Below are 23,441 nucleotides of genomic sequence, written 5' to 3'. Positions count from 1 at the left end.
GGACATCACAGAGCTATGATAAAAACATTAGCGCTCCACCTACGCCAGCCAGCCCTCATCTGCTCATCAACACCCGTGCTCACCTGCGTTCCAGCGATCGACGGCGCGACGAAGGACTTCACCCGATCATCCGTGCGGTTGGCGGCTAGCGTCGGCTAGCGCGTCTGCTAGCGCGTCTGCTATCCAAGTAAGTCCTCCTGTTGTGTTGCTACAGCCAGCCGCTAATACATCGATCCCACCTACAACTTTCTTCTTTGCAGTCTCCATTGTTCATTAAACAAATTGCAACAGATTCACCAACACAGATGTCCAGAATACTGTGGAATTATGAGATGAAAACAGAGCTATTATGTATTGTTTTCAATGGGGTAGCGATACTTCTGTTTCACTGGCTACGTCACGCGCATACGTCATCATCCAAAGACGTTTTAAACCGGAAGTTTAGCGGGAAATTTAAAATTGCACTTAATAAGTTAACCCGGCCGTATTGGCATGTGTTGCAATGTTAAGATTTCATCATTGATATATAAACTATCAGACTGCGTGGTCGGTAGTAGTGGGTTTCAGTAGGCCTTTAATCATGTCTCTTTTTTTTTTTGCAGGAGCTCACATCAAAAATCTCTACTGCTTCTGCACAAGTGTCCAATTTCCTACCAACCTCCATCACTTAAGAGGTCCAGACCTCCTATATCACGTGGGATGAAAGAAAGCTTCATAGAGAATAAGACATGAAGGGAGGCCATTAGTCGACAGGCTTCAGACCAGACGGAGGAGGAGGATGTGGCTTAATGGATGGGTTTGGTAGCCATACCTTTGCTTCCTTATTCATTCTATATCAAACTTGTCAGCTTGGAAGGAATTCAAACATATGCAAAATGGACACAATATTAGGTGCACTAGTACACATTATATGTCTAAAAAAAAAATCCTCCTTTATGATCAAAGTTGATTGACACTCATTTAGCTAAAAACTAAATCTAAGAACATTGATGAAAACAGTGTCAATCAAAAGTGATGGATGCAGGTGTACCTAATATTGTGGCCAGTCGGTGAAGCTAGGGCAGGGGTCACCAACCTTTTTGAAACCAAGAGCTACTTCTTGGGTACTGATTAATGCGAAGGGCTACCAGTTTGATACACACTGAAATAAATTGCCAGAAATAGCCAATTTGCTCAATTTACCTTTAACTCTATGTTATTATTAATAATTAATTATATTTATCTTTGTGGAAACACTGATCATCTTGATGATTTGTCACAATAAATATATATAGAAACAGATACATTTCAATATGCAACACTTTATTTTTATATTTTCTCTAAGTGCACATTTTTCAAATTGAACATTTTCAAATGATCACTTCTAAGACAGTCTTGTGACATCACAATATCCCATTTTAACTAGCTAGCCACTAACATTTTTGAACAAATCATGAATTACTTTGCACCATGTTTGTACAAATAATAACTCATGTAAAATACAAAAGTTAACTCTCAAAATTTTAAATAAATCATGTCACATTTTGAACTGGACACCAAATCTGTTATCTGTTTCTTTGTCAGTTAGTGAAGACCAAGTCTTTAAAATATTTTCTTGGATTTTCAAATTCTATTTGAGTTTTGTCTCTCTTAGAATTAAAAATGTCGAGCAAAGCGAGACCAGCTTGCTGGTAAATAAATACAATTAAAAAAATAGAGGCAGCTCACTGGTAAGTGCTGCTATTTGAGCTATTTTTAGAACAGGCCAGCGGGCTACTCATCTGGTCCTTACGGGCTACCTGGTGCCCGCGGGCACCGCGTTGGTGACCCCTGAGCTAGGGACTTTTGAAAGTGGAAGAGCTAGACTTGGATCTGGGAAAAAATGAATCTATAAACGGACATGTGAGAGGAAGATGAGAGGGGAAAAAGAGGTGTGATGGAAACTCTCAACACAAACCTTTTTACTGTCTGTGAGCATCAACTCCTTTGCCATTTTGCCTTGCAGATTAGAATAATTGCAGGCTAATTGCGAGGCCGTCAGAGGGAGAGTGACCTGACTTTTAATGGAGCACAAAAGCTCCGATTTTCATTCTGTCAATGTGGTTCTTGGCTCCGCTCTTTCAGGCTGTTTTTTAGTCTCGTGGAGCTCTGCGACCCTCAGATTGAATACAGATCAGGACCTTGTTTACCAGTGGATGTGTCTAAAAGATATTTTCCATTTCTATAGTATTAACGGCGAACCAAGACCAACATTGTGGCATTCAGATGCCACCTTTGCTTCCCACACACCTCGCAACTGCCTTGGCCAATTCTGCGGCTTTCGATAACAAATTACCGGTACCGTATTTTTCGGACCATAGGGCGCACCGGATTATAAGGCGCACTGCCGATGAATGGTCTAGTTTCTATATTTTTTTCATATATAAGGCGCACCGAATTATAGGGCGCAATAAAGGAGTCATATTATAATAATTTTTTTAAAAATGGAAAACACTTCCTTGTGGTTCACACCAGTGGTTTGTACTTGCGGACCGGTCAACGCTTGAAAATGTGTCCCACGGACCGGTGTGGGGGGGGGGGTATGTAGTAAAAAAAATTTTCATTTTTTTATTTTTTATTTTTATTTTTTTTTTGTCATAAAGAAATACAATCATGTGTGCTTACGGACTGTATTGATTTATATTGATATATAATGTATATATTGTGTTTTTTATGTTGATTTAATAAAAATAAAAAAATTAAGTATTTTTTTATTTCTTGTGCGGTCCACGGACCGGTACCGGTACCGGGCCGCAGCCCGGTGGTTGGGGACCACTGGTCTACATGACATGTAATTGTGGTTCTTTGGTCAAAATGTTGCATAGATTATGTTTTACAGATCATCTTCAAGCCACTTTCTGAAAGTCACTTCAGGATGCGCCGTTTTGTGGGCGATCTTTTTTACGTGGCTCACCTTCAACAGCGTCTTCTCCCCGTCATCTTTGTTGTAGCGGTGTAGCGTGCAAGGACGGGAGCGGAAGAAGTGTCAAAAGATGGAGCTAACTGTTTTAATGACATTCAGACTTTTCTTAAATCAATATTGGAGCAGCATCTCCGCATCTGCCGGAAATGTGTTCCGTGAAAAACCGTCCGACCGGAACTCTCTGATAACTAAAGTTCCTTGGGTGAATAATGTAAACTCACTACACCGGTATGTTTTAGCGCTTTCAAGGCGAGTTTACTGACAGATATAAGTAAGAACTTTACACTACTTTATATTAGAAATGGCAACAGCGGAGGATGAATGTCCCATAACAAGAAGATAGAGAAAAAGAAGAAGCTTATCGACTACAGCCGACTACAGAGGCGGACGCGCGCTATTTTTCAGGACTTATGCAGATCCCAAATACAAATCAGCAAGTACCAGAAAGTAAGAAAAGTGGCTTTTGCATAATATTGCGAAACAAAATGCTAGATAATATGTCTTACCTTATACACACACCATAATATAACTTGTATGTTGAAGCACAGTACAATCCATCAGGCGGTGCGGCTTCATAGCTTACCAAAGTCGTACTAAAACACTTTGATAGATTTTTGAGCGCCGTGTGTGATGTTCTACACTACCGTTCAAAAGTTTGGGGTCACATTGAAATGTCCTTATTTTTGAAGGAAAAGCACTGTACTTTTCAATGAAGATAACTTTAAACTAGTCTTAACTTTAAAGAAATACACTCTATACATTGCTAATGTGGTAAATGACTATTCTAGCTGCAAATGTCTGGTTTTTGGTGCAATATCTACATAGGTGTATAGAGGCCCTTTTCCAGCAACTATCACTCCAGTATTCTAATGGTACAATGTGTTTGCTCATCGGCTCAGAAGGCTAATTGATGATTAGAAAACCCTTGTGCAATCATGTTCACACATCTGAAAACAGTTTAGCTCGTTACAGAAGCTACAAAACTGACCTTCCTTTGAGCAGATTGAGTTTCTGGAGCATCACATTTGTGGGGTCAATTAAACGCTCAAAATGGCCAGAAAAAGAGAACTTTCATCTGAAACTCGACAGTCTATTCTTGTTCTTAGAAATGAAGGCTATTCCACAAAATTGTTTGGGTGACCCCAAACTTTTGAACGGTAGTGTATATACAGGCCCTTTTCCAGCAACTATCACTCCAGTGTTCTAATGGTACAATGTGTTTGCTCATTGGCTCAGAAGGCTAATTGATGATTAGAAAACCCTTGTGCAATCATGTTCACACATCTGAAAACAGTTTAGTTCGTTACAGAAGCTACAAAACTGACCTTCCTTTGAGCAGATTGAGTTTCTGGAGCATCACATTTGTGGGGTCAATTAAACGCTCCAAATGGCCAGAAAAAGAGAACTTTTATCTGAAACTCGACAGTCTATTCTTGTTCTTAGAAATGAAGGCTATTCCACAAAATTGTTTGGGTGACCCTAAACTTTTGAACGGTAGTGTATATACAGGCCCTTTTCCAGCAACTATCACTCCAGTGTTCTAATGGTACAATGTGTTTGCTCATTGGCTCAGAAGGCTAATTGATGATTAGAAAACCCTTGTGCTATTATGTTCACACATCTGAAAACAGTTTAGCTCGTTACAGAAGCTACAAAACTGACTTTCCTTTGAGCGGATTGAGATTCTGGAGCATCACATTTGTGGGGTCAATTAAACGCTCAAAATGGCCAGAAAAAGAGAACTTTCATCTGAAACTCCACAGTCTATTCTTGTTCTTAGAAATTAAGGCTATTCCACAAAATTGTTTGGGTGACCCCAAACTTTTGAACGGTAGTGTATATTTTCAATGGAACATATAAAATGTTGGTCAAATGAGTCATATTGCAGTCTACACGTATCTCTTGCGTGTGACTGCCATCATATTGCAGTCTACACGTATCTCTTATGTTTGACTGCCATCTACTGGTCACACTTATCATTACACCATGTACCAAATAAAATAGCTTCGAGGTCGGTAAGCACAACCAGAATTATTCCTTACATTAGGTGCACCGGGTTATAAGGCGCACTGTCGATTTTTCAGAAAATGAAAGGATTTTAAGTGCGCCTTATAGTCCGGAAAAATACGGAACTTATTTATTTATTTTTTTCCCAGAATAAAGCAAATATCCACAGCGTACGACCCATGAGAATGTACAGTAGGTGCACGTGTTTTACCTCTGTGTGTGGCGTACAGCGCAGCAAAGGTGACCACGAAGAAGGTGGTGGAATATTTCCCAGCATTCACCAGGTGGGGGAAGGCCCTCTTGGTGTCCCGGTAACGCCTGAGGCACTGGATGAAGCGCAGCCAGGCGGGCAGACACTGAATGATGGCACGCAGGCCGTACGAGTAGCTGTGGCAGACAAAGTTACCGGCGTCTGTGGGAGCAACACAAGCGATTAGTGACATACTGTACGTCATTGTTAACATCCACAGAGACATTTCCAGCAGGTATTGGGTAGGGCTGCAACAACTAATCGATTAAATCGATTAAAATCGATTATAAAAATAGTTGCCGATTAATTTAGTCATCGATTCGTTGGATCTATGCTATGCGCATGCGCAGAGGCTTTAAAAAAAAAAAAATTTTTTTTTTTTTTTTTTTTTTTTAAATAAATCTTTATTTATAAACTGCAACATTTACAAACAGCTGAGAAACGATAATCAAAATAAGTATGGTGCCAGTATGCTGTTTTTTTTCAATAAAATACTGGAAAGGATAGAAATGTAGTTTGTCTCTTTTATCCGATTATTAATATATTAATCGAAGTAATAATCGACAGATTAATCGATTATCAAATTAATCGTTAGTTGCAGCCCTAGTATTGGGTGAGGGTTGGCTATTTGTTCCTCGCTTTCCCCATGATATGAATTGGCAGCCATAAATACAGGTGGTCCTTATTTTTGGATGTTTTGTGTTACTTTTGTTGTTACGACGTTTCTTGTACAACATTTCTTGTTACAGCATTCCTTGTTTTATGACATTTCTTATTACAACGTTTCTTGTTGACACACTGCCACTCCTATAATTTAAAACTGTACAAAAAGAAAAAGATAACTTATTTTGTGTAGGGAGAATACGTAAGCGGAAAAATACATACGCGAAATACAGTACAGGCCAAAAGTTTGGACACACCTCATTTCAATGTGTTTTTTTTGTATTTTCATGTAGATTGTCACTGAAGGCATCAAAACTATGACACCTGTGAAGTGAAAACCATTTCAGGTGACTACCTCTTGAAACTCATCGAGAGAATGCCAAGAGTGTGCAAAGCAGTAATCAGAGAAAAGGGTGGCTATTTTGAAGAAACTAGAATATAAAACATGTTTTCAGTTATTTCACCTTTTTTTGTTAAGTACATAACTCCACATGTGTTCATTCATAGTTTTGATGCCTTCAGTGACAATCTACAATGTAAATACCGTATTTTTCGGAGTATAAGTCGCACCGGAGTATAAGTCGCACCTGCCGAAAATGCATAATAAAGAAGGAAAAAAACATATATAAGTCGCACTGGAGTATAAGTTGCATTTTTTGGGGAAATTTATTTGATAAAATCCAACACCAAGAATATACATTTGAAAGGCAATTTAAAATAAATAAAGAATAGTGAACAACAGACTGAATAAGTGTACGTTATATGAGGCATAAATAACCAACTGAGAACGTGCCTGGTATGTTAACGTAACATATTATGGTAAGAGTCATTCAAATAACTATAACATATAGAACATGCTATACGTTTACCAAACAATCTGTCACTCCTAATCGCTAAATCCCATGAAATCTTATACGTCTAGTCTCTTACGTGAATGAGCTAAATAATATTATTGGATATTTTACGGTAATGTGTTAATAATTTCACACATAAGTCACTCCTGAGTATAAGTCGCACCCCCGGCCAAACTATGAAAAAAACTGCGACTTATAGTCCGAAAAATACGGTAGTCATTAAAATAAAGAAAACCCATCGAATGAGAAGGTGTGTCCAAACTTTTGGCATGTACTGTATGTTTTCACATTGCTACACTGAGGATAATTATTAATAATTATAATAATAACAATAAATAAATAGAACATTAATTAATATGTGAATAATTAAATGTACAGTATTGTAGAATGTACAAATAAATGCAGAATATAGAGTAAGCATTAACCCATTCAATAACGTTACAGTATTGTCATTTTGCAACAATAAGGAGTATATAATAACATATATTTGATGAAAAAATGCTGTAGTTTTTAGGGAAAACTATTTAAATAAACAAGGATTTTTCTGATCTGACCTTTGTTCTTTCTTCCAATGAATGCAAATGACATTGAATTGCACTTTTCCCATGGGAGCATCACTGCATATTAATTATATATAAAAAAAAACTAAAAAAAACTGTGTAGCATAAGCCAGGAAATAAATAAGTAAGAACCAAACAAAAAACTAAAAATCTCTGATAAAGTATGATACATTAAGGGACGATACATTTAACCCATACACATTTGAAAATGTATTAATTGGAAGAGTGGTGTTGGATTTTGGACAAAAAAATGTGTTAGCATTAACATACAAACTGTACACGCTACAAACTTAACATGCTAACATTTCCTCACATGCCCCCATGTATGTCAATAAGTCAAACATATAAATTGGTTTTAGCTACCAAAATAGACCTTGACCTTGTTTTTGCTTGTTTGTTGCTCTTAAATTAGCAGGGTGCTTTCACATAACGTGCTGCATCATTGATGTAGTGCTATTGTGAAATGCCAGCTCCCTTTGACAGTGCAAACATTTCACCACAAAGTCTGTCCTTTTCAGTTTTATACGATAGCAAAACTTGTAAGAGGTTGTCTCGTCTTCTTTAGGCCCTTTACTCTCTTTCTCCTTCTTCTTTGAACCATCTCTCTTGGGACTCTGTTAGTTCTACCACACACACACACACACACACACACACACACACACACACACACACACACACACACACACACACACACACACACACACACACACACACACACACACACACACACACACACACACACACACACACACACACACACACACACACACACACACACAGGTCATATCACCCGCAGTGTGACATACGTCACCATACATCAGACCTGGGCATTCTGCGGCCCGCGGGCCACATCCGGCCCTTTGTGCGTCCCTGTCCGGCCCGCGTGAGGCCAATCATAAATTACAAAATAAATTTAAAAAAGTATCTATGTCGAGTGTGCAATACAACGGTGCTGCTTTTGTTTTGAAAAGCGTTATTTGTATTACTTCTGTGTGGACGTATGCGCGTGAGTGAATGTGAACAGCTGCAATCACAAATTACAAAATAAAGTTGAAAAAACATCTATGTCGTGCGCGCAATACAACTGTGCTGCTTTTATTTTGAAAAGTGTTATTTATGGGCGTAACCTGTGAGTGAAGGTGCACAGCGACAAGTGATGCACGGTTTACACCCGAGACGCTAAAAAGAGAAAAGTTGATGACGAATGGCGTGTTTTCAACAAGACATGGACTGCCAAGCAACGTTCCCTCTAAGGTGCACGCCTGCGCAACTGCGCACTGCTCAAGCGTCCTCTGCGCACAGCAAATATATGCCGCGCACCAAATCAAATCCCATCTGAATTCTAAACAAAATAAACACATTAATTCTGTGTAATTTTGCAATGCAACTTTGAGTGACAGTGACAACAAGCGGCCCTAATGGTGTTTGTCAACACCGTTCAATTGAACACCGTTCAATTATTGTAACGTCTATCGAGATGCTTCGAGGACAGGAAATATATCGATCACTTTATTGAGCAAAACTGTTTATATTCGGCCATAACCACACTAAAAACATGAGTAAAACACTTCTATCTCGAAAAACTTGTCATTTTCTGCCGTACAAACCAGGCCAAAACCAACTTGTCATCTATCACTAACACGCATACCACTAAGCCACTGGTGCGTTTATGGCCACACAAAAAGTCGGACAACTCAAACACCACACAAAGTTACACTATGACTCCTCAGTCATACGTGTGCTTATTTTACTGTCAATTATTATTAGTGTTAATGTATTTATATTAATCATGGAATGATGTTACTAGAGGAAGTTACAGGAATGCACACTTCATCCTATGCTTATATTTCATTGTGCATCATGAGGATGTTTAAGGGGAACTAAATGTGATCTCTGAAAGGGGTACAAATGATTTCCAAAGCAGTGCTTTTGGTATAAAGTTAAGTTAGGTTAAATGAAAGTATTATTATTATTAATTAATTATTATTATTATTATTATTATTATAATTTATCTTACGGTATACATCAAAAATAATATTGAGCAAAATTTAATTGAAATATTGTCGATGTGGCCCTCCAGGAGTGCTCGGGTTGCTCATGCGGCCCCCGGTAAAAATTAATTGCCCACCCCTGCCATACATACACCACTCTCAAAGGTTCTGACCACGCCATATGGTCTCGATTGTATCAGGCATGAGTTTTGAACTTAATGAAAAAGACTGAAAATATGCAGGTCTAATCCAGGTCCAGGCCCGAAGCTCCTGGTTTTTCAACAATTAAACATGCAAAAATTGGCTAAAAAAAAGCACAATTTAAAGATGTTTTAGTGATTAAAGATTTGAAAAATTATCAACAGAGTTTACATAAAAACATACCCCATCCTTCATCCAAATGAATCACTATGTCTGTTTCAGTCACTATAGTATTTAGTCACTAAAGTAATTACAACTTGCGTTCACATCCACAGGAACCACATGGGTGAGCCTACTCTATACAGCAGTGTTTTTTTGGGTTGGTGCACTAATTGTAAGTGTATCTTGTGTTTTTTATGTGGATTTAATTAAAAAAATAAAAAATAAAAAATGTTTTTATTTTATTTTATTTTTTATTTTATTTCTTATCGATCCACGGACCGGTACCTGGCCGCGGCTCGGTGGTTGGGGACCACTGCTATACAGTATTTACAACCTTACTAGTGTGAACTCTAGAAAGAGGTTCCGCAGCATCCGAAGCAGAACCTCCAGGTTCTGTAACAGCTTCTTCCCTCAGGCCGTAAGACTCTTGAACGCATCATAATTATCCCCTCAACTCCCCCCAAAATGGATTGACTCGCTGGAATAAAAAAGACAATATAACATACATCCATAAACGTGGATGCATGTGAAAAAGTGCAATATATTTATCTGTACAGTAACCTATTTATTTATTTATATATGCACCTTATTGCTTTTTTATCCTGCACTACCATGAGTTTATGTAACGAGATTTCGTTCTTATCTGTACTGTAAAGTTCAAATTTGAATGACAATAAAAAGGAAGTCTAGTCTAGTTCACTTCACAGCCACAGCTGGGTTATCTAGTTATTTACATTATTCACACATTACTTTGGCATTCTACCTTGGATTTTATAGCCAACTGCTCCAAATGCAAATATCAGAGTACAAACCATGTTTATTCTGGTAGCTAAATTCCTTTATCTGAATAGCCATTTGTGATTTATAGCATGAAATAACAAATATCGTGCAGTCATGTTGTTTATGTTTCAAAATGATTCAACAATTCAACGTCAAAATATAAACAGTAGAAATAATGAACGAAATGTCAGCTACTGCCTTGTTCTAAAACACCAATGAAAATGAAATGTAGCATTTAGACAGGCTATACTGTAGCAAAAGTAGGGATGATGTTTGATAAGAAATTATCGAGTTCGAGCCTATTATCGAATCCTCTTATCGAACCGATTCCTTATCGAGTCCAGATAGGTTGTTGCATATGGAAAAAAAACACACAATATTTGGTTTAACAAAAGCTCACTTTTATTATATAAGAAAAAAAAAAAATCTAATAAATAAATAAATATTGACTGTTACCCCCCTGAAAAAATAAAATAAAATAAATAAATATTGACTGTTGTTACCCAAAGTATATTAAGTGGGATTTTTCAGAAAAACAAATATATACAGTAACACAAAAACAACCTGTCTCTGTGATCACTATAGGTGTATAAATAATAATATAGTGTTAAATAAAATCAGTCCCTTGCGCACAAAACTGAAAATAATACAGCTCTCCAAAAAGTGCACTTCTGCTGCTATTTGACATAACTGTTTGTTATGATGCTTTGACATTTTTGCACTTTATTTCTTTATTGAAAGAAAAGTCTATGAAGAGAAAAGTTGTTTGCAAATGTGGTCACAATGCTAAAAAATGAAAAGTTAAAGCTAAAAAAAGAAATACACTTTATTAAGTTAAAATCTTTCTTTATAGGGGGAAAGATGTGATGTTATGAGCTAGGGAATATAACAACTACACTACCCAGCATGCAACGGGAGTGACGAGCATGCGCGGTAGCCCCGAAAAGTGTTGTTGCATGTCGCCACCCGGCAGCTAAGAATGAGGTTATGAGCACGCTGTGGAAGTAACCGTCAAGAACTCAGCCAACACGCCTCGTCTGCATTATTTATAATTAGACAGACAACACATATACAGTGTGATTTTGTTTTGTTTACAAGGAAAGAAAAACAAAAGTTAAAAAAGGGAGATGTGTTGTATATATATGTATGTGCTGCGGTTGCTTTAAGAACGTTGCGACAGCTGCCGTAAAGGAGGTGCGTTGCTAGCCTGGTTGCTATGTTTCCGGTTGGTCGTAAAAGTGTTCGTCATGTGTTTGTACCCTGCTCAAATCTCTCAGTAAAGTTATTCATTGGATTATACCTTTTGTTTTGAACTTTATTACACTTTGGAGCGCGGTCCATTGTTTTTCCTGCTTTCCCTATCTGAGCTACGTGACGTCATTTCTTGTGATGTCTCAAGGGGCATTCTGGTCGGGACGGGATTCGTTCCGAGGGATTCGAATAAAGAACCAACTCTTTTTCTTTACTATAGTGGTCTCGATAACGGGTACCGGTTCTCAAAAAGGGATTCGAGTCCGAGGACTCGGTTCTTTTCTTATCGAACAACCGGTAAAAACTGGTTTCGAGTATCATCCTTAAGCAAAAGTCATGTGTTTTCCACGTATTTCATGTCAACAGCAGTTTTGATTTGGGCTTACAAGGTAAATAACTAAAATGTATGCGTTGGGCATTGTTTTATCCAAACGCATACATTTGTCCAAATGTGGCCAAGTAGACACATTGTGGGTTTCCTGGACGTCGTCTACATCGCTAAAAGAAAAATCTCAGAAAGAGAATCCCTCTGCCATCTTCCACAAGCTTTTTTTTAAATATATGAATAAATGAATAGTCCCTTTTCTATTCTCCGACTCTCTCGTCGTCATTTGGGATGACCCGCCCTATCTTGCCTCTGATTGGCCTGTCCGTAATGTTTTGCCCTAATCTCAACCAATCGTGACTCATCATAGTAAACCAACCAACCAATCATGGATTTTCTTATACGTAAACCAACCAATCATCATTTATGTTTCCCATATATGTTGTTCCCTTCCCGTGGAGTTGCTTCACTACGTAGCTTTGATTTTTAAATTAATAACTTTTAATGGAAAACCGTAGTTTTTACCACTGGATTTTCAAAAATCATGCTCATTACGGGAAAACGATAGTTGTCGGCAGATCACCTACGGATCTGACAGATCAAGATTTCAACACACATTGTAGGTCGGAAAAAACGAAGAAAAACAGAAAATAATTGTTTATATTTTTACAGAGATAAAAAAGACGAATTTCTGATAGGGATGTCCGATAATGGCTTTTTGCCGATATCCGATATTCCGATATTGTCCAACTCTTTAATTACTGATACCGATATCAACCGATACCGATATCAACCGATGTATGCAGTCGTGGAATTAACACATTATTATGCCTAATTTGGACAACCAGGTATGGTGAAGATAAGGTACTTTTTTAAAAAATTAGTAAAATAAGATAAATAAATTAAAAACATTTTCTTGAATAAAAAAGAAAGTACAACAATATAAAAACAGTTACATAGAAACTAATAATATAAAATTAACTGTTAAAGGTTAGTACTATTAGTGGACCAGCAGCACGCACAATCATGTGTGCTTACGGACTGTATCCCTTGCAGACTGTATTGATATATATTGATATATAATGTAGGAAGCAGAATATTAATAACAGAAAGAAACAACCCTTTTGTGTGAATGAGTGTAAATGGGGGAGGGAGGTTTTTTGGGTTGGTGCACTAATTGTAAGTGTATCTTGTGTTTTTTATGTTGATTTAATAATTTAAAAAAAACAAACAAACAAAAAAAAAACGATACCGATAATTAAAAAAATGATACCGATAATATCCGATATTACATTTTAATGCATATATCGGCCGATAATATCGGCAGGCCGATATTATCGGACATCTCTAATTTCTGACTATAGACGGAAAAATCACATGCCTGTTTTATACATTTGTATTAATTAAACTCATTAAACAGTAGCAACGAAATACAAATCAAATCTTTTTTCTAGTCATATTGATCGATTTAATAAATTAATCATCCTAATTAAAAACTGAACCTAAACCTTCTTTAGTTGATATATGTATAAGTGAAGAAAGTAGCAAACGTCATGCTAAAAGTAAGGGGGAAAAAACATGAATCCAAAGCTTTTCAGTAGAGATGTCTGATAATATCGGACTGCCGATTTTATCGGCCGATAAATGCTTTAAAATGTAATACCGGAAATTATCGGTATCGGTTTCAAAATTATCGGTTTCAAAAAGTACAATTTATGACTTTTTAAAACGCTGCTGTGTACGCGGACGTAGGGAGAAGTACAGAGCGCAAATAAACCTTAAAGGCACTGCCTTTGCGTGACGGTCCAGTCACATAGTATCTACGGCTTTTCACACACACAAGTGAATGCAACGCATACTTGGTCAACAGCCATACAGGTCACACTGAGGGTAGCCGTATAAACAACTTTAACACTGTTACAAATATGCGCCACACTGTGAACCCACACCAAACAAGAATGACAAACACATTTTGGGAGAACATCCGCACCGCACCGTAACACAACATAAACACAACAGAACAAATACCCAGAACCCCTTGCAGCACTAACTCTTCCGGGACGCTACAATATACACCCCCCGCTACACCCTACCCCCAAACCCCGCCCACCTCAACCTCCTTTCTTAGACTTAGACTTTGTGAAAGTCAAAGTATAGTATTTCCCATAGTTGCAGTGGGTATCAGGATTATTCCAAATTCCAAGCTGCTGTTTTGAGGCATGTTTAAAAAAAATAATGCACTTTGTGACTTCAATAATAAATATGGCAGTGTTGAGTTGATTTATTTTGGAAAACCTTGTTACATTGTTTAATGCATCCAGCGGGGCATCACAACAAAATTAGGCATAATAATGTGTTAATTCCACGACTGTATATATCGGTATCGGTTGATATCGGAATCTGTAATTAAGAGTTGGACAATATCGGAATATCGGATATCGGCAAAAAAAGCCATTATCGGACATCTCTACTTTTCAGTTGCTCTATCCATCAACAAATGGGAAGAGTTTGAGGTAACCAAGCTTAGACGGAGGAAGACCACGTACCGTTTGTTTTGGGCAACAAGCCCTTGCTGTTGCTCCACTGTAGCTCAAAGATGTAGAAGCAGATGAGATACTCCAGGTCCATCAGGACCACCACCAGGGAGTTGAGCTGGTCGGCCAGCCAGAAGTCTGCGAACTCCACACGGTGAAACGGTGCCGTGAACACTCGGAACTGCACAGAATACGAAAAAAGGACGGAAAGCAAAAGATCATTTACAGCTCGGACAGTTGTGTTTCTAGACAACTCATTAGGAACACCTGCAAATGATGAAATGTGCATGTTAAAAAATATTTTCCAAAGAAAATAACGATCAATTTTAAATCTTCTAGGGAGATAATAATTTAACGATATGTTTATTATTGTGAAGCGCTGCAGATCTTCATACCGACAGGTTTGTTATCATTTACCGTATTTTTCCGAGTATAAGTCGCTCCGGAGTGTAAGTCGCACCGGCCGAAAATGCATAATAAAGAAGGAAAAAAACATATATAAGTCGCACGGGAGTACAAGTCGCATTTTTTAGGGAAATTTATTTGATAAAACCCAACAGCAAGAATAGACATTTGAAAGGCAATTTAAAATAAATAAAGAATAGTGAACAACAGGCTGAATAAGTGTACGTTATATGAGGCATAAATAACCAACTGAGAACGTGCCTGGTATGTTAACGTAACATATTATGGGAAGAGTCATTCAAATAACTATAACATATACAGGCATGTGATTTGACCACAATGAAAAAGACTGAAAAAATTTCCGGGGGTCTGGGGGACGAAGGCCCCCAGCCAGGTCCAGGTCGAAGCTCCTGGTTTTTCACCAATTTAACATGCTAAAATTAACAAAGACAGCACCATTTGAAGACAATATTTTAGTGTTTAAAGACATGAAAACATCATTAATAGAACATACATAACCCAATGATCCTAATGAATCACTGTATATGGTTCAGTCCCAACAGTATTTAGTCACTAATATTTACATCTTATGTTCATTTCACATCCACAGGTGTCACATTGATCAGTGTTATTATCTACAGTTTATTTACAGTATTACCACATTACTTCAGTTCACTTCACACATTAGCTTTCTCGGAGAGCCCTAACATGAGCCTTCCTTGCAAATTTCTAAGCAGCCTGCATTTTCCTTTTGGTCTCTGCTTTTGTAGCTTCTTTTTTTGGATTTTTGGATAAATAGAACAAAATACCAAATGTAAACATTTCATTCTTTTCGCCAAAATAGGATATAAATTTATGAAAATAATTAAACATGTTTAGTATTGTTTACTCATATTTGAAAATAGGAAATAATAATAATGTGAGGACACTGACATATTGCATGAAACAAGTGTGAAAATATTTACCTTCAAGATTGTTACACCACTGACAATAGTTTCAAGAGACTACATAAGAACTTAATATTACAAAATAGTATTATATGCAAATTTATTTCAAATAAATTGTTAACTGGAATCGATAATGTGACTCTTTGAATTTCTGTAATTTCATAATATATTTTCACATGGCTTTTTATTTTTAGAAAAACCCATTTATATTTCGCAAAGCAATAATTGGTTAATATTTAAAACAAACATGCGTATTTCGCAAGCAAATATTTTTTAGCTTACCTCATTATTAACAACCCTGTCTGCAACTGAAGTGGGTTGTGGGTGGATCTTTCCTCTCTATGTCACATTCGGTTGACATCCAAAAGTACCAGCTAGTGAAAAGTTTGTTTTCCTTGCTTCAAGTTGTTTCATATGTTTTTGGCGTTTCGCATGTACTTCCAAAGCCTTGAAACCTCGTGATCCATAGTCAATATTATCATGACACCACGTGCACAAAACCTTTCCGGGACGATCGATTTTCCGAATAAAATCACCGAACAAAGTCGTAACTTCCTTCTTCCCAACAGTATCAGTGATTTCCCTTTCCATCCAGTCCCATCGAAACTTATTTTTGACATGTTTATCAATTTCTTTTACTCGTAAAGCGTCCTTTCTCTCGAGAACCGACATCGTTTACATATGGAAAATGGCGGTAATAACCATTATGAATGATGACGTTATTAACGTCATCATTCATAACAGATGTCCTGATTGGTCACAAGGAACATATCGACCAATCAACTACGGCGTAATATAAACTACGTCTCGAATCTTGATTTAGGGTCGGAAAAAAAACCGGAAAAACGGGAGATTTTTTTTTTTTTTTGCCCGATATTAAAAAAGACGGAATTCCGACTTTAGAAGGAAAAATCACATGCCTGCATATAGAACATGCTATACGTTTACCAAACAATCTGTCACTCCTAATCGCTAAATCCCATGAAATCTTATACGTCTAGTCTCTTACGTGAATGAGCTAAATAATATTATTTGATATTTTACGGTAATGTGTTAATAATTTCACACATAAATCGCTCCTGAGTATAAGTCGCACCCCCGGCCAAACTACGAAAAAAACTGCGACTTATAGTCCGAAAAATACGGTAACTACCTGTATTTTTCGGACCACAAGGCGCATTAAAGGGGTCGTAATTTTTTCTCCATTTAAAACACCTTGTGGTTTACATAACATGTAATGGTGGCTATATGGTCAACATGTTTCATAGATTATGTTTTACAGACCATCTTCAAGCTGCTTTCTGACCGTCTCATCAGGATGCACCGTTTTGTGGGAGGTCTTATTTACGTGCCTCCACTTCGACAGCCTTTCTCCCCGTCATCTTTATTGTACCGGTAAATTTGAGCTCTTTCATAGCGAGTCTACTGACACATATAAGTTAGAACTGTACGCTATTTTTGTATTACAAATACAATACAATACAGTCAGTCTTGACTTGCTAACTGTAGCTTGTTGTCACTTATTCTACAGCAGAGTAGTCGCAAGAATGATCCCTGGGATCACTAGCGCCCTCTACCACCATGAGGCGGGATTACTGCGAGCCTCAGCCAGTGTGTCTTCGCAGCCGTTTTATGATTGCTCAGCACAAAAAATACGTTACACACATACAGGTGTTGACAAAATACACTGTACATTATATACCTCAGCTAACTAAACTATGGAAATGTATAATATAATTCATATAGCAATACGGTCTCACTGCACAGCAGGCCAGCAGTTAGCAGAGTCATTGCGCAATCCATGGTGAGGCTCAACTGGCTGCTGACTCACCGCAAGTCTCTTCTCAGTATTTGAACGGCAAATGTGAAAATTCAGCGATTTTGAATAAAAATAATCTAAAACTGGTGAAGTTAAATGGAAAATAACTTTATAGTATAATCACTGGATACATATAACAATTTAATTAATGGTTTTTCTTTTTACATTTTTTTTCTTTCCATGATGGCACGTGAGGCCCTGCCTCACCTGCCTCGTCTGACTGCACGTCACTGAAAAAAATGTATTACTAATGGCAACAGTGGAGGATGAATGCCCCACAACAAGAAAACAGAGAAAAAGAAGGTGCTCATTGACTACAGTGCCTTTAGTAATAGTATGATTTTTCCGGACTTATGCAGATCCCAAATACACATCAGCAGGTACCAATACTTAAAAAAAGGTGGTTTAGCATAATAGGTCCAAACAAAACACCAGATCATACATTTCCAAATAGGTGCCAATTTGGGATCCTTATACACACACCATAGTAATACCGTATGTGGGAGCACAGTAGGATTGACCAAAGTAGCCGTAATGCGCTAACAATCCATCAAGCGGTGCGGCTTCATAGCTCCCCAAAGTCGTTCTGAAACATTTTGACAGACTTTTGAGCGCCGTGAGTAATGTTCTATATCATGGGTGTCAAACTCTGGCCCGCCGTGTAGTTTCCCTTGGCCCTTGAGGCAATATCAAATTAACACTAAGGCTGGCCCGCCGATTATATATTGCGGCGGTGCCGCGGTAACACCGCAATAACCGCTAATTCTAATACTCGCCAACTCTCCCGGGAGTCTTCTAAACTTCAGAGATTAAATCAGTGTGTTGCAAACTGAGAAGTTTAAAGTCCTGAATGGTTGTTTTATTCATTGTTATTTTATTTTCAAATGTATTAGCCTGTGGAAAAAGTTAATGTTGATATTTACCTCCGAAGCCTGCAAATAGAAAAGAGGCATCCAATTTTTATTTAAATTGTATTTGATATGCCATTGATATTTTTTAATTATTATTATCATTATTTTAAACTCGATTTTGCATGTCACTATAAAGTTATATAAGCCTTGCTTGTTCAATATTCAATGCAAAACTTGTTTGGGTCCCTATTAAAAGGTTAATTTGTTCAACATTGGCCCGCGGCTTTGTTCAGTTTTAAATTTTGGCCCACTCTGTATTTGAGTTTGACACCCCTGTTCTATGTTCTCAATAAAACATCAAAGTTTTGGTGTTGCTTGCTAACCTGTACTTACTAGCGTCATTTACTGAAAAGGGGGCGTCAATCTGCAGTCCACACGTACCTCGTATGTGTGTCTACCATCTACTGCTCACACTTATCATTACACTATGTACCAAATCAAATTGCTTCTAAGTGGGTAAGCACAACCAGAATTAATCCGTGCATTAGGCGCAACGGTACTTAGCTGCTACTCACAGTGCCTACCAAAATGGCTACTCTGATAAACAGCTGCCTAAAACAAGTGAATCCGTGTCTAATTGTATGATTTTAGAGACGTGTTAAGCTGGTAACAACATCACTTAATTAGTAACACACAAGCACACACGTGCTTATGCTAATAAGCATGCAGTACCACAGGAGATGCTAAATGAGTCATCTTTAGCATCTATGAGGGATTTATTGATTCTATGTGTATTTCACTCACTGGATACAAGTAACAAAAATACTGAAAACTGTTAAGAATTACAAAATAAATTCTACCTTTACGTACAGAATTTATAAGTCAGCTTTGATAAACCATCATAGAAAGACTAAAAAATATGTACAGGACAGATGTGCTGTGGCGTAAAATTGCATTACATCATATTGTGAACTGATGTTTATCAATAATAACAAAATAATTAGCAACCCCATTCTGTGCCGATTAAAGTGTACCTAATAAGGTGTCCGGTCAATGAGTGTATATGCCAGGCCTGGGCAATGATTTTGCTTCGGGGGGCCAAATTTAGAGAAAAAAATGTGTGTGGGGGCCGGTATATCTATTTTTAGGAACACTAATACAAAACCTCACAATAATGTCTAAATGCCTTAAAAAACAGAATGGAATTTTAATTTTTTTTACTGAATGAGACACCCAGAATGTACAAACCCGGTTCCCATATGAGTTAGGAAATTGTGTTAGATGTAAATATAAACGGAATACAATTATTTGCAAATCCTTTTCAACCCATATTCAATTGAATGCACCACAAAGACAAGATATTTGATGTTCAAACTCATAAACTTGATTTTTTTTTTGAAAATAATAATTAACTTAGAATTTCATGGCTGCAACACGTGCCAAAGTAGTTGGGAACGGGCATGTTCACCACTGTGTTACATGGCCTTTCCTTTTAACAACACTCAGTAAACGTTTGGGAACTGAGGAGACACATTTTTTAAGCTTCTCAGGTGGAATTCTTTCCCATTCTTGCTTGATGTACAGCTTAAGTTGTTCAACAGTCCGGGGTCTTTGTTGTGGTATTTTAGGCTTCATAATGCGCCACACATTTTCAATGGGAGACAGGTCTGGACTACAGGCAGGCCAGTCTAGTACCCGCACTCTTTTACTATGAAGCCACGTTGATGTAACACGTGGCTTGGCATTGTCTTGCTGAAATAAGCAGGGGCGTCCATGGTAACGTTGCTTGGATGGCAACATATGTTGCTCCAAAACCTGTATGTACCTTTCAGCATTAATGGCGCCTTCACAGATGTGTAAGTTACCCATGTCTTGGGCACTAATACACCCCCATACCATCACAGATGCTGGCTTTTCAACTTTGCGCCTATAACAATCCGGATGGTTCTTTTCCTCTTTGGTCCGGAGGACACGACGTCCACAGTTTCCAAAAAAAATTTGAAATGTGGGCTCGTCAGACCACATTTTCCACTTTGTATCAGTCCATCTTAGATGAGTTCAGGCCCAGCGAAGCCTACGGCGTTTCTGGGTGTTGTTGATAAACGGTTTTCGCCTTGCATAGGAGCGTTTTAACTTGCACTTACAGATGTAGCGACCAACTGTAGTTGCTGACACTGGGTTTCTGAAGTGTTCCTGAGCCCATGTGGTGATATCCTTTACACACTGATGTCGCTTGTTGATGCAGTACAGCCTGAGGGATCGAAGGTCACGGGTTTAGCTGCTTACGTGCAGTGATTTCTCCAGATTCTCTGAACCCTTTGATGATATCACAGACCGTAGATGGTGAAATCCCTAAATTCCTTGCAATAGCTGGTTGAGAAAGGTTTTTCTTAAACTGTTCAACAATTTGCTCACGCATTTGTTGACAAAGTGGTGACCCTCGCCTCATCCTTGTTTGTGAATGACTGAGCATTTCATGGAATCTACTTTTATACCCAATCATGGCACCGACCTGTTCCTAATTTGCCTGTTCACCTGTGTGATGTTCCAAGTAAGTGTTTGATGAGCATTCCTCAACGTTATCAGTATTTATTGCCACCTTTCCCAACTTCTTTGTCACGTGTTGCTGGCATCAAATTCTTAAGTTAATTATTATTTGCAAAAAAATTTTTTTTTTATCAGTTTGAACATCAAATATGTTGTCTTTGTAGCATATTCAACTGAATATGCGTTGAAAATGATTTGCAAATCATTGTGTTCCGTTTATATTTACACAATTTCCCAACTCATATGGAAACGGGGTTTGTACATGAAAATAAATAATGTGGGATTTACAATATTAACTATGAACGATAAAACACTGAATATTGACAACATATGAACGTCACACCCGCTCTCGATCGACATATCTTACAATCAAGCGAAACGCAACAAAAATGCAACAAACAGCAAAACATGAACGCAAAGGGTAAGAAAAAAACCCCACCTACAATCTGATACATCTGATATATCACTGAGCTTTAGAACTTTGTTGTAAAAATCTCCTTCCACGTCTGTCCCTGACACCCGCATTTCAGGCTGACAATCTGTGCAAACGCTACCCACCCACACTGCTTGGTGCCTCGTCTGAGCTGCTGTGACTTAGATTACCATCGTAACTAATTAGATTACCATATTAACTAGTATATCATGCAAAAGCATTGAAATACTTTGTATAGTTCAAGACTTACGGTCATTTGAAAACATTACTGCACATCATAATGGCAGCTACAGTTTCGATCTTAAAGATTTAAACATTTTTTGGGGTAAAAAGCTTAACATGCATGCGGTCCTTATTTTGCCCAGGTCTGGTATATGCGATTTGACTTCCAAAAAGAGCGGAGTTCTTAAAAGCACTTAAATGGCACAAACCTCCCTGCATTTCTACCCTCAGGCCACTTGTGACATTTAGTAGCGACTGTGCGCTCACTATGCACACTCTCAAAACCGCACACACACATGCCTCCTGAAAATGTCAAAGACTACATAGCCAATGTAGCCTGTCAATCACAGCGTGTATCGATCGAGCGTGCAACCGAGGCTTCATTGCTTCAGCAAACATTAATAATCTAGCTGCAGTTTGTCCCGTAATGAAATCTTTGTCTTCACACCTGGATTAGTTGAACGCCATGTTTGTTTGCACATGCAACACACGTCAGTGAGGCAACCCCCGGCTCAAATGTTCTCAAATTATGCATAACATTGTATGACCAGGAATGGAATATTGATACTGCAGATGATCGGGGAGCCAAAACCGGAGAAGCAAGATGGCAGCTGGGATTTGAAGCAAAGGACAAACATATGAGGAAGGGTGAAGGGTTCGACTGCTGGGAGAGAAATGGAGGAAGAGGAGGAGGAGGAAGAAAAGGGTGGTGAGGGGTTCAGCATACTGATGGATCAATGTTGGTAATGATTGCACAGTCACAGCCTCCACCTCCCATGGGATGAGAGTGCATTCCATTATCCCTTGACACACGCACACCAAAGCGCTCCTGTAGCGTTACAGCTTAAACAAAGGGCAAAACAGGCTTTGGTTAACGTAAGACTGAAGGTTTGAGACCAACTCAACCATAATAAACAAAAAAAAGCTGCAGAGTACAATCATGGTTGGGATCAAAATGACTAATCTTCATAAAAACACACTACCCGTGTATGTCCGAGTTCTGCTATTCGAAACAGAGCCTTACTTACACCAACTAATGCTATCAGTGTATTTATTAGCAATAATATCATCATTATTCTTAATATACACTACCGTTCAAAAGTTTGGGGTCACCCAAACAATTTAGTGGAATAGCCTTCATTTCTAAGAACAAGAATAGACTGTCGAGTTTCGGATGAAAGTTCTCTTTTTCTGGCCATTTTGAGCGTTTAATTGACCCCACAAATGTGATGCTCCAGAAACTCAATCTGCTCAAAGGAAAGTCAGTTTTGTAGCTTCTGTAGCGAGCTAAACTGTTTTCAGATGTGTGAACATGATTGCACAAGGGTTTTCTAATCATCAATTAGCCTTCTGAGCCAATGAGCAAACACATTGTACCATTAGAACACTGGAGTGATAGTTGCTGGAAATGGGCCTCTATACACCTATGTAGATATTGCACCAAAAACCAGACATTTGCAGCTAGAATAGTCATTTACCACATTAGCAATGTATAGAGTGTATTTCTTTAAAGTTAAGACTAGTTTAAAGTTATCTTCATTGAAAAGTACAGTGCTTTTCCTTCAAAAATAAGGACATTTCAATGTGACCCCAAACTTTTGAACGGTAGTGTATGTATAATGTCAACTGTGCTACATTCAATAAGTGATACCTGTAAAGTTTGTAACTGACCAAAATCTAAAGTTGTAGAGGTTTATA

General features: G+C 38.0%; 1 protein-coding gene across 1 annotated transcript in view; it reads right to left on the bottom strand.

Annotated features, from left to right (window-relative positions):
- The window catches only part of xpr1a (xenotropic and polytropic retrovirus receptor 1a), a 237,640-nt gene that overhangs the window by 34,337 nt on the left and 179,862 nt on the right, over positions 1-23,441 (bottom strand). The window contains exons 10-11 of the mRNA XM_062039545.1: positions 14,532-14,700; positions 5,160-5,360 (exon numbers count right to left, since the gene is read on the bottom strand). Coding sequence (XP_061895529.1) covers positions 5,160-5,360; positions 14,532-14,700 — 370 coding nt within the window. The remainder of the gene's footprint in view (positions 1-5,159; positions 5,361-14,531; positions 14,701-23,441) is intronic.

This window comes from Entelurus aequoreus, linkage group LG27 (assembly GCF_033978785.1).
Source record: "Entelurus aequoreus isolate RoL-2023_Sb linkage group LG27, RoL_Eaeq_v1.1, whole genome shotgun sequence".
In the NCBI taxonomy this organism is placed as follows: Eukaryota; Metazoa; Chordata; class Actinopteri; order Syngnathiformes; family Syngnathidae; genus Entelurus; species Entelurus aequoreus.
This window is presented reverse-complemented; position numbering and strand designations above follow the sequence as displayed.